Raw genomic sequence first — 11,947 nt, 5'->3', positions numbered from 1 at the left:
CCGCCTAGTGGAAGCCCCGCCCTGAGACCCCGCCCCTCCGCAGCCCCGCCCATCGGCCCGACTCGGCCTCCCCGCCAGTGCCGGGGCCCCGCAGAAGCACCGCCCAGCGGCCCGAGTAGGTCTCCTCGCCGACGCCGCGGCCCCGCGGAAGCCCCGGCCGGCGGCCCGACCCGGCTCCTCTCCCGCAGCGCGGCCCTTCGGAAGCCCCGCCCAGCGGCCCGGCCCCGCGAAAGCCCCGCCCCGCGAAAGGCACACCCCCTGAAGCCACGCCCTCTCGCGGAAGCCCCGCCCCGCCCCGGAGGCCTCCTGGGAGCGAGCGCGGGTCCCGTGGCGGTCCCGGCGCTCGGCTGGTGCGCGCATGGCCCGGCTCCCCGACCTGGGGCTGCTGCTGCTGCTGCTGCTGCTACTGCCCGGCGCGGCGCGCGGCCAGGAGGAGGCGCCGAGCACCGACTGGAGGGACGCCCTGAAGACCCTCCGCGACGGCGTGCACAAGATCGACACGTACCTGAGCGCCGCGCTCGATCTGCTGGGCGGCGGGGACGGGCAGTGCGTGCACAGGTGCGGCGACGGTGAGTGCGGGCCGGGCAGCGGTGCGACCACGGTGAGCGCGGGCCGGGCACAGGTGCGGCGACGGTGAGCGCGGGCCGGGCAGCGGTGCGGCCACGGTGAGCGCGGCCGGGCACAGGTGCGGCGACGGTGAGTGCGGGCCGGGCAGCGGTGCGACCACGGTGAGCGCGGGCCGGGCAGCGGTGCGGCCACGGTGAGTGCGGGCCGGGCAGCGGTGCGGCCACGGTGAGTGCGGGCCGGGCAGCGGTGCGGCCACGGTGAGCGCGGCCGGGCACAGGTGCGGTGACGGTGATTGCGGGTTGGGCCGGGGACCCCCAGCTGCACCGCACAGAGACGCGCCCGGGGTTGCTGTTTCTCCGGGCGCGCCGTTTCAAGCTTTCCCAAGCACTGGTTGTGATTTTCTTTTTTTTTCTTTTCTTTTTTTAAACCCCTGCAAAGGTACGGAATATTGAGTACAGACTTGATGTTCCCGGTGGTTGAGCGAGTTCTGATCAGAAGGCACAGTTTTCTTTAGACGCCTCTGCATTTTGGGGGACTGTAATTTTTTTCTTCCATTTTTTCCCAGTGTTATTATTTTTTTAATTAATTTTTTTACTGAGTCACCGTGATTGTTCCATTATTTTAAACCTTTAATTCTGTTTGAGAACATCGTTGGTAATAATAACTCAGTATTTCAGGAAGTGATCTCTTGAAGTTCCTGGCGCTTTGCTTAAATATTTTAATCCAGAGTAATTGGACTCCTTTGGAAATTCGCAGTGCTAAGACAGTTACTTAAGAGATGTTTTCCAGAAAAGAAACTGGACAGGGCCCAAGCAGTAGTACATCCAGGAGGGCACCCGCCTTGCACACAGCTGACCCAGGTTTGATCTCTGGCACCTCTATATGGTCCTACTTAGCCTGCCAGGAGTAAACCCTGAACATCTCCATTGTGGCCCAAAAGCCAGCGTGGGGGGAAGAAAAGTCATTTGGACAAGATCTGGCCTTACTTAACACTTGGCAGCTCCCTGACATGAAAAGTAAAGCCAGGTTGCATGTGGAGGCATTCTGAAGGTATCATGTCTTATAAAACACCAGTGCCACCTGTATTTAAATTCTAGAAAGAATTCCAGTTTTAGAAGGAATTTCTAGGTTTTTGTTAGTGCAGATGAAGAATGACCCTTTTGCAGATTGTTCAGCAGAAAGAACGAGGTCCTTCTGCAACTTTCGGCCAGATGTTCCCCTGGCTTGCAGTCAGGAGGGAGGGTTTGCCTTCTGGGACTTGTCAGGACAGCGATCACTGGAAGATAAAAAGGTGCCTTCCCCAGGTAGCAGCCCTGGCCTCCTGCCCGCCTTAGGTATGTAGACATTTGCGTGCCTGTTACGGTGTAAGAGAGTTAGCAGTGGACAGAAGAGGAGCACCCCAGTGCTCAGGTAGGGGGCTGGGAAGGGACAGTGATTGAGTGGGGTTTTGTTTTGTTTTGTTTGGGGGTCATACTGGGTGGTGCTCGGGGCTCACTCCCGGCTCTGTGCTCGGGGCTCACTCCTGGCTCTGTGCTCGGGGCTCACTCCTGGCTCTGTGCTCGGGGCTCACTCCTGGCGGTGCTCAGGGGAATTCGGCCTGGTTTGGGAGACAGTGGAGCAGAGAAAGGAGCATTCGCAGGTCTCAGCAGGACCTGGCTCCGGGCTGTGCAGGAAGGGCTCGTTACTGGGGCGGTGCTGGACGGGAACGTCGGAAAGTGCTGTCCGTTGGAGTCATGCCATGGCCAGGGGCGAGTGCGGGCCAGCCCTGAAGGTCGCCAGGGGAAGGCCGGAGTTTCCACTGACGGGACGGGAAGGCTGGCTGTGGGAGCGCTCCACAGGCTCTGCCGGCTGTCTGAAGGCGAGCGGGCTGGAGGCCTTGGAGAGTGGCATCTTCCTGGGGCACGGGGGTCCTGGCGCTGTGGCAGGTGACCCATAAAAACAAACGAAAGGGGGCTGGAGCGATAACACAGTGAGTAGGGCGTTTGCCTTGCATGCAGCCAACCCGGGTTCGATTCCCAGCATCCCATATGGTCCCCTGACACCGCCAGGGGTAATTCCTGAGTGCAGAGTCAGGAGTGACCCCTGAGCATCACCAGGTGTGACCCAAAAAGCAAAAAAACAAAAAACAAAAATACCCCGAAAGGGTGGCCTGAGCGGGGAGCTGGGTCAGCCAGCTGCACGCAGGAGGCCAGGCCTGGTGCCACACGGTCCCCTGGGCACTGCCAGGCGTGTGCCCCCACCCCGCACAAGTCACTTCTGCCTTCCTCCTTTTTTTTAAGCTTTTTGGGTCTCACCCAGCAATGGTCAGGGTTTACTCCTGGCTCTGCATTCAGAAATTACTCCTGGCGGTGCTTGGGGGGCCACATAGTATCCCGGGGATTGAACCCGGGTCAGCCATGTGCAAGGCAAACGCCCTCCCCGCTGTCCTATCATTCTGCCCCCCCCCAGCTTTTTTTTTTTTTCCTCTTCCTGGCTGAGCTGGAGTTGGAACCCGGGGCCTTACTCATACCCAGGGAAGAGGTCGCTGGTGGGGTGGGCACTGGACACTGCCACCAGTGCATTGCCTGGTTCCTGACAGGGTCCTCGCTGGGGGGTGAGGGCACTGCCCAGAGGGCGGCCGACATGTCCGAGGCTGAGCGCCCAGAGAGCCCGGCTGGCGCCCCGAGTCTCTGGTACGCTGGGTCGACAGGCCATGCTTAGGAATGTCCAGGAGCCCGTGAGTGTTTGTTTTTGGGGTCAGACTCGCGCTTCCCCCGGCCTGGAGCTGGCCATTCCCCCGCGTGGGGGCCAGTGCGCGGGGAAGAGAGGCGCTCACTTCCCTGGCGGTGTGCAGGGGGACCCGCCAGGGAGCATTCGGCAGTGACCAGGCCCCGGGCACAGTGCTGGAGAACGACCCGGAAATGGCCCTGTGCCCACCAGGCCGCAGGCCCCGTCTCGACACTGGCCGTGGTCACCCGAGTGGGGCCTGTGTGAGCAGTTCCGCCGGTTCTGCTCAAGTGCTCGGACTCCCGCAGGCCCTGGCGGGCCCTGGGGACACCTAGCAGGGACCTGTGGCACTCAGCCCTCCCGGCCAGGCGCGTGCTGGACCATGGAAGCCGTGCTCTCGTCCCCACACCCGTTCTAAGGTGCGCCACTCCCCCTCACTGAGCGTCCCAGCCCTCAGTGCTCGCTGTGCGCACGGCCCCAGACCCCCATCTCCAGCCAGTGACCAGGGGCCCAAAGGGGCGTGGCCTCCTCAGCAGTGGGCGTGGCCCGGCTTCAGTGGGTGTGGTCGCCAGGAGCAGTGGCCTCTTTTTTTTTTTAACTTTTTATTAAATCACCATGTGGAAAGTTACAAAGTTCTCAGGTTTATGTCTCAGTTACACAGTATTCAAACACCCATCCCTTCACCAGTGCCCATAGTCCACCACCAAAAACCCCAGTATACCCCCCGCCCCCACCCCCTACCCCCTACTGTATAACTAATGAATTTCACTTCATTTTCTCTTTACCTTGATTACATTCCATAATTCAACACAAAACTCACTATAGTTGTTGGAGTTTCCACCCAAGAGAGACAGACCTACTACCAAGGAAGCATTTGATAATTAGTTTTCCATTGCTGAGAATGAAGAGATATGTAGCCCCACTGCTACAAGTACATAACTCTCTTTTTTTTCCTTTTTCCTTTTCCCTTTTCCCCCCCCCCATCCCCCTTCCGCGCCTCATAGTATGGTGTACGCCACGCCACGTCGGCCAGCGTGGGGCTTTTGCTTAGTTCACAGCGGCCTCTTACACGGCCGAAGTTATTTTCCCCTGTTCTAGTGTACTTGACAGACGTCGCGATCCCCATTAACTGACTTTGTGGAGATCTCCCCAGTTACCTCAAACGCAAAAGCCTAAATTTACCACTAGCCTACTCCACTTGCACCAAAATATCGAAAACCCACACTCATGCTAGAACATTCCCCACTCGGATTCTAGAACGTGACCCTGTGGTCACTTCCCTGAAGGGTTATTGCCAGGAGCATTGCCTCCCCTTCTCCCCACCCTGATTTTGGACAGTCAACTGGACCTGCACTGAAGTGTCCGAGATCTGTGGGTGTGGGGGGGGAGGGCTGGGGGTGGTGGTCGCAGGTGGACGCCCTTCCCACAGGCGGTCCTGCCACACGGAGATCTGACTTCTGGGCCTTTCCTGTTCTCGGGGCCTCGGCTGGGCACTTAACGGCACCCTCCAACGCCTGGGTGGGCTCTCTGTCCCGGGGCCTGCAGAAGGGGGGTCGGGCACGTCCGGGAGGGCTTAGGGGACAGGGCATTGTGTCGAAGCGGGGGGCTGGGCCCCGCCCGCTGATGCTCAGGGCTGACTCCTGGCTCTGTGCTCCAGGATCACTCCTGGCAGGGCTCACGGGGACCATACGGGGTGCCGGGATTGACCCTTGCCGTGCCAGGTGCAGGGCCCATACTGTCCCCGCTGCAGCACGCGAGTCGGAGCGGAGACCTTCGCCGTGGAGCGCCCACGCTGTCCGTTTCCTCGGCCAGTCTCACGCGTGCTGGGCCTGCGTGGGGCGTATTTCCTGTCCCGCTGAAAGGTGCCGATGACGCTGTTTGTGGTTTATGTTTGCAGGGTCTAAGCCTGTCCCCCGATACGGGTATAAGCCGTCTCCGCCCAATGGATGTGGCTCTCCGCTGTTCGGTGTCCAGGTAAATGTTGCGACTCTCCTCTCACTTCCTGAGAGGGAGGCTGCATGATGCTTCCGACAGGCAGGACTCTCCTTCCGTCCTCAGAATCACCAGCGACCTCGCTTGCCTGCAGTGATCAAGGTTACCTTTCAAAGTGAAGCCACATAAGTTTTCTTTTTTTTTCTTTTTGGGTTACACCCGGTGATGCTTGGGGGTTCCTCCCGGGTCATGCACTCAGGATTTACTCCTGGCAGTGCTCGGGGAACCATATGGGATGCTGGGGATCAGACCTGGGTCAGCACTGTGCAAGGCAAACGCCCTGCCCGCTGTGGTATTGTTCCAGGCCCGCCACATAAGTTCTTACAGAGCCAGCTGGGGTCAGTCCCTGTTTCATGCTTTTAATCTTGCTGACGCTTATACCAGTAAAGTGATATTAGTGCCGAGACCAGGCCTTAAGGAGGCAGGAGGGGAACAGCATCTAGGACCAAACTATCAGGAGCAAGCATGGTATTCTCGGGCTGAGACGAGGCTGAGTGGGTTTAGGTGTGTTTGTGGCCGGGAGGCGAGTCCAGGCCAAGTGACCCGGGGAGAGACAGGCTTATGGAGCGATTCTGAGACAAGGGAGGTTTTTGGAAAGCCACTGACAGTGGTTAATGATAATGTTACAGATTTGATTTTTTTTAAAAAAAAATCCTAGTATCTTTAGGAACTGGGTGAACTTTTAAAGATGAAGCTGCAAAAACCACCACAAAATAATTTTTTTTTTTTTTTTTTTGCTTTTTGGGTCACACCTGGCGATGCACAGGGGTTACTCCTGGCTCATGCACTCAGGAATTACCCCTGGCGGTGCTCAGGGGACCATATGGGATGCTGGGATTCGAACCCGGGTCGCCCGCGTGCAAGGCAAACGCCCTACCCGCTGTGCTATTGCTCCAGCCCCACCACAAAATAAAATTTAAGTGCCGGGACTTGAAAGTTTTCTGTGACACTTAGTAAAGGGCATTTTACGGGGCCCGGGGCACGAAACGCTGTGCAGCATCCAGAATGCAGAGGCGCCCGGGTTCAGAGCGAGCCTGGTCTTCGCTTTCTGTTGTTTGCACTCGCTTCGGGGTTTCGGTCCTTGGAAGCCCTGTTTGCCGCTGACCGAGGGACCTTGCACAGCCCGGCACTTTGGCGCGGGCGGCTCCGCAGGGCCCCCGCGAGCTCCGCCCCTCCCTCCTCCCACAGCTCAACGTCGGGATCCCGTCGCTGACCAGGTGCTGCAACCAGCACGACCTGTGCTACGAGACCTGCGGCAAGGCCAAGGGCGACTGTGACGAGGAGTTCCAGTACTGCCTGGCCAGGATCTGCCGCGACGCGCAGAGGACCCTGGGGCTGGCCCAGCACGTGCAGGGTGAGGCGGGGCCGGGAGAGCTGGGGGTCACTGCCCGTCGAGGGGACGCGGTGACGTCCTGTCCTCCTCGGTGACAGTCACAGGGGCCTCCCCGTGGGGCTGGCGCAGGAGGGGAGAAGAATCCACCCAGGCCTCGGGCCCCGATCATGTGGGAGTGGACGCATGAAACCCCAGACCCGGGGGGCTCAGCGTGTAGCACATGGACAGCACGGTGGGCGGGGCGCTCGCCTGGCCCTCGGCCGGTTGAGGTTCAGTCCCCAGCACTGCCTGTGGTCGTCGCTTGAGCCTTGCCGGAAGTGACCCCTGAGTGCAGAGCCAGACTGGAACACAGCCGATGTGACCCCAACTCCTTCACACTCACACCCCCCTAAAAGGGGAGCGCTTTGGGCTTAGACGTAGAAAGTTCTAGAAGGCTTGAGCCTCAGCTGTGCCTCTGCGTCTCTGTATCGGGGCCCTGGCAGTCGCTGGGAGGACTCAGCCGGCAGAGGGCGGGGGGGGGGGGGCCCTCGTCGAGTGGTCACGGGTGACATGGTCACTCACAGGACATTCCCGTGGGGGTGTCTGTAGGTGACGGTCACTGCGCGAGGAAGCGGGCACTCGCTGTCCATCGCTTCATTTGTCCTCGCATGGACCCTGGTGGGGCGGGGAGAGGTGCCCCGGGTGCGCCCGCTGACAGCCTTATCCCCACAGCCTGCGAGAGCACCGTGGAGCTGCTGCTGGACAGCGTCCTGCACCTGGGCTGCCGGCCCTACCTGGACAGCCAGCGCGCCGCCTGCTGGTGCCGCCACGAGCAGAGGAGCGACCTCTGAGGCCGGAGTCGGACCCACCAGCGCCCGGCCTTCCGCTGTGACAGCGCCGAGTTTGCACAAGACACTGCTTGCTGGGGGCTGGAGCGATAGCACGGCGGGGAGGGCGTTTGCCTTGCACTCGGCTGACCCGGGTTCAATCCCCAGCATCCCATAGGGTCCCCCGAGCACCGCCAGGGGTAATTCCTGAGTGCAGAGCCAGGAGTAACCCCTGTGCATCGCTGGGTGTGACCCAAAAAGAAAAAAAAGAAAGACACTGTTTGCTGCTCCGTTTCCACGGCCAGATGATTGACCCGAGAACGGAGGCCGGGCCGGAGCCAGAGTAGGGCAGGGAGGGCCCTGTGTTCTGCCGTGCACGTGGCTGACTCAGGTTTGGTCCCGGCTACCTCAGATGGTCCCCCAAGACCCCCTAGAAGGGACCCCTCAACACAGCCAGGAGTGAGCCCTGAAGACAGCCAGGAGTAACTTTACCCCTGAACACAGAGCCAGGAGTCAGCCTTGAGCACAGAGCCAGGAGTCAGCACTGCCAAGTGTGGCCCCACAATGAGAACGAAGGTCAAACCTGAAATTCCTTGTAAGGCATTTTCTACGTGATCTTCGTTGGAAATACAGGAATTCCTCACGGAGAAGTAAATCGTATGCATTTTTAAACATACCTTTATGCCTAGAAGACTCTTAGTCTCCTGTCTCTGTGTTTTATTTAACACATAATTATTTTCTGTGACCTGCTGAGAATATGAGGTAGGTTGCATTTCTGTTGGTAACAGAATTGGGCGCAGGTAAAGGTGTTGTGACTCTTGCACGGTCGGAACCATCAGCTGATGATCTCAGGGAGCGAATCCAGGAGATGTGGGTGTTATGTGCTGTGCCCGGGAGGGGCAGATGGACAGATGGACAGCATGCAGAAGCAGGGACATGTCCATTTTTCAGGTGACATGTCACGTCGGACTGTGAGCTTTCCCTACCTTGTATAAAAGATGAATATGTTGTCATTCACATCAAGTGTCACTGCTGTTGACTTTGTTCCTTAGCATGACAAGTGTTATTCACAGCCAGTTTGGGGATATTTTAAGAGACTAAACGTTTTCCTAATAGCAGCCTTAATAAAAATGGTTCTTGATACTGGTTTTTTTCTTTTTCTTTTTCTTTTTTTTTTCTGGTCTTAACTATGAAGTCGAAAGGAGGGACAAAGCAAGATTCACTCCCGAAGCTTTCTTTGGTAGACTCTCATTTATGTGGTCTAATAGATTGCCAGCATATATTACTGTGTAAGAGCAAATCCCAGAGCCGGTGGAGGATGTAGAAAAGTCACATCTCTGTTAAGGATGGAGTTGAATATAGGACAAGGAAGAATTCAGAACACCGGAGAGCCTTTCATGCCCCGGCTCGGGGGTCCTCTGTGCCCTTCGCTTCACTGTTGCCCTTCCTGGCAAACCCCGGCCGGAGTTATTAATTGACCACTTGGAAAACCTCGTCTCAGCAGACCCGGGCAGAAGCTGGGTAGAGGGAGGGGCCCCATTCCTGACCCTGCCGATGGCCTTGCTGAGTGCCCCATCCTCCCCCCGCCCCCCGTCCCCGCCTAGCCCCGTGCTGGTCCCTCAGAAGACACAACCTGTGGCCTTTCACTGATACTGTATTTTAAGACTTGTTTGTTTTTGTTTTGGGGTCACGCCCGGTGGTGCTCAGGGGTTACTCCTGGCTCTGTGCTGGCGGTGCCCGGGGGATCATATGGGATGCAGGGAATAGTATTCGGGTTGGCTGTGTGCAGGGCAAATGCCCATTCTGCTGTCCTGTCATGCCAGCCCCTCGAGACTGTTTTAAAGATCCAGGTTGGGGCCATAGCGATAGCACAGTGGGGAGGGCGTTTGCCTTGCACACGGCCAACCTGGGTTCAATATCCAGCATCCCATATGATCCCCTGAGCACCACCAGGAGTAATTCCTGAGCACCAAAAACAAACGAAAAAACAAACTTTTTTGTGAGCCCATTGTTTAATTCTCAGTACTTACTACTGAGATACTTGACCAGGTTACTTAAAACTTACAATAAATTTGTGGGTTTTCTTGGCCACTTTAGCTTTCTCCCGAGGACAGACTCAAGAATGTTTATATGTTCTGAATTTTTTTCCAAAGAACTTTAATTGGACTCAGTTTAGATGTACAGAAGAGGAGCTGTGGTGGTCTCGAGACACTGCTGGTGGGCCGCTTAGCCCTAACGCTAGGAGGAACGCCTGTGGAGAAGAGATCCGCTCACCCCGTGACCACTCCTGGGGCCCGGCCTTGCCTGGACGGTGCTGCCCATCCCACAGGTCAGTGTCTTTCCCAGGAGCCCGTCTGGGGCCCACAGGTGCCGTCAGGGCTCATGACTGTCTGCATTCCCAGCCCCTGGTTTCTCTGTACAGTTAGGGTGAGAATGATGAGCTATTTTATCAAATGCCCCTCAGGTTTTGGGTTTTTTAATTTTTTTTATTGAATATTTGTGAGATAGACCACTACAAAGCTGACCATGGTTGGGTTTCAGTCATACAATGTTCCAACACCCGTCCCTCTACCAGTGTACATTTCCCACCACCAGTGTCCCAGGTTCCCTCCCATCCTCTCCCAACACCCCCACCCCCAGCCCGCCTCTATGGGAGGCACTCCTTCTTGCTCTCCTTTTCCTTTTGTGCATTATGGTTTGCAGTACAGGTGCTAAGAGGTCATCGTGTTTGCTCAGGGCATTCGGTATTTTTATCTGGATAGTAAGGCTGGAGTAACTTTAGCTGGGTGGTAGCTCTGGGTTGTGGATGTGACTGCCGAGGCTTCTGGAAGTACAGGGAGGTGGGGGCAGGTAGCCCATCCCGACCCTGAGAAAGCCTGGAGATTTCAGTCACAAAACCTGCATACCTGAATTTTCAGCAGATTATGGCTCGATGAGGTCTGTCCTGAGACGGTGGAGTCAAGCTGGGGGTATGGCAGCGATTTTGGATGGACACAGAACACTTCTGTGAATAACTGGGCAGCACCAGCTTAATGAAGAGGCAGCTGCTCCTTTTCTGTTTCTGCGTTAGTGTCATACCTGGCCGTGCTCAGGTTTTACTCCTGGCTCTGCACTCAGGAATTACTCCAGGCGGGACTCAGGGGATTCTGTGGGGTGTCGGGGACTGACCCTGGGTCGGCCATGTGCAAGGCAGGAAGCACCCTACCCGCCGAACTCTCCAGCCTCCTGCCTTGAATTTTTGTTTGTTTGTCTGTTTTAATTAAGTTCAAAAAAGTTTTTTTTCTTTCATAAATCAGTTCCAATATAATGAAAAGCATATTTTTAAATTCACAAAATAAAATCATTCAATGCATGCAGAAGATATTTAACAATACAAGAGCAGAGGAAAATGTTTCCTGGGGAGTTGGAGCTCTTTGGAAACGGAGAAGCAGGTATCTTCCTACAGGGAAGAGCGGACCCCAAAGAAGGGAGAAACTTCTGGAGAATCCAAAGGTTGTGAAGAGGGGCTCAAGCGTTAGGCCAGCAGGGGAGGCTCTTGCCTTGCAGCTGGCTGCCTCAGGCTCGGTCCCTGGCACCCCATATGTTCCCCTGAGCCCCACCAGAATTGCGCTCTGAGCACAGAGCAGGAGAAAGCCCTGAGCACAGCCCCCGCCCCAGTTAAAGTGGGATAATGTGAAAGCACCGCCGAAAGTCAAGCCTTTTTTGGACGTTTGCAGACAACTCCAGGTCAAGGCAATTAGGAGAAAATCCACATACAAACTCCCCAAGACCATTGGAGACATTTTGCCCTCTGAGAAGCTGGCATTCCTGTTTGGGTACAGGACCTCTTGTATCCACACATCTTTGCAAGACAGTTTCTCAAAATTCAAATTCGCGTGTCACTATGTTGCCGCCTCCTAAAGTTCTTTTCTGCCAGGGAACACCTGTGTGGGGTGAGGGCCGGGTCTCCCTGCAGAAGCCCTTCCCTCGCCCCGCAGGGGGCTGGTGGGCCTCCAATGGGCCCAGAGCCCACTTGGCCACTCCCGACCTATGACTCACGCCAGGCATTTCCCTGGTGGCCGAGGTGGGCCAAGCACGGGGGCGGGGGGGGGGGGTGCCTCCTTGCTCCTCACGCCCCAGAAGCCACCTGCAAGAACACCTTTCTCACGGGGACAGAAGTGACGGGAGGTGGTCATGCAGTTCATTTGTTTTTTATTATTTTTTCTTTCTGGGTCATACCCAGCGATACACAGGGATTACTCCTAGCCCATGCACTCAGGAATTACTCCTGGTGGTGCTCAGGGGACCATATGGGATGCTGGGAATCGAACCCAGGTCAGCCTCGGGCAAGGCAAACGCCCTACCGGCTGTGCTATGTGTCATGCAGTTTATTTGGAAGGTAGAGTGATACTTGGACCAGCTTCTCCTTCGGTGAACCCCCAGACAAAATCAGGACCAGAGTACTGATGAAAAAAGCTGTTCCTGTTAGCATAGAACAGATTCTAGGGGGCCGGGGGAGGAAAGAGCGTTTTTCGTTGCTTTTGTTTTGTTTTGTGTCGGGCGT

The 11,947-nt window shown here is 56.7% G+C and overlaps 1 protein-coding gene across 1 annotated transcript; it reads left to right on the top strand.

Annotated features, from left to right (window-relative positions):
- The first annotated feature begins 205 nt into the window (after nucleotides 1–205).
- Nucleotides 206–8,550, top strand: PLA2G12A (phospholipase A2 group XIIA). Its single transcript, XM_055142186.1, has 4 exons — nucleotides 206–569; nucleotides 5,171–5,247; nucleotides 6,454–6,619; nucleotides 7,310–8,550. Exons 1-4 carry the CDS (start codon nucleotides 359–361, stop codon nucleotides 7,426–7,428), a joined length of 573 nt encoding a protein of 190 aa, XP_054998161.1. The 5' UTR covers nucleotides 206–358; the 3' UTR covers nucleotides 7,429–8,550.
- Nucleotides 8,551–11,947: the final 3,397 nt, after the last annotated feature.

Source organism: Sorex araneus, chromosome 6, assembly GCF_027595985.1.
Source record: "Sorex araneus isolate mSorAra2 chromosome 6, mSorAra2.pri, whole genome shotgun sequence".
NCBI classification, from domain to species: domain Eukaryota; kingdom Metazoa; phylum Chordata; class Mammalia; order Eulipotyphla; family Soricidae; genus Sorex; species Sorex araneus.
This window is presented reverse-complemented; position numbering and strand designations above follow the sequence as displayed.

Excerpts from the sequence above, each read along its gene's own strand:
- PLA2G12A (XM_055142186.1), top strand. The coding sequence starts at position 359 with ATGGCCCGGCTCCCCGACCTGGGGCTGCTGCTGCTGCTGCTGCTGCTA. Across the intron at positions 5,248-6,453 it reads CTCCGCTGTTCGGTGTCCAG|CTCAACGTCGGGATCCCGTC; the intron begins GTAAATGTTGCG and ends CTCCTCCCACAG. Across the intron at positions 6,620-7,309 it reads GCTGGCCCAGCACGTGCAGG|CCTGCGAGAGCACCGTGGAG; the intron begins GTGAGGCGGGGC and ends TTATCCCCACAG.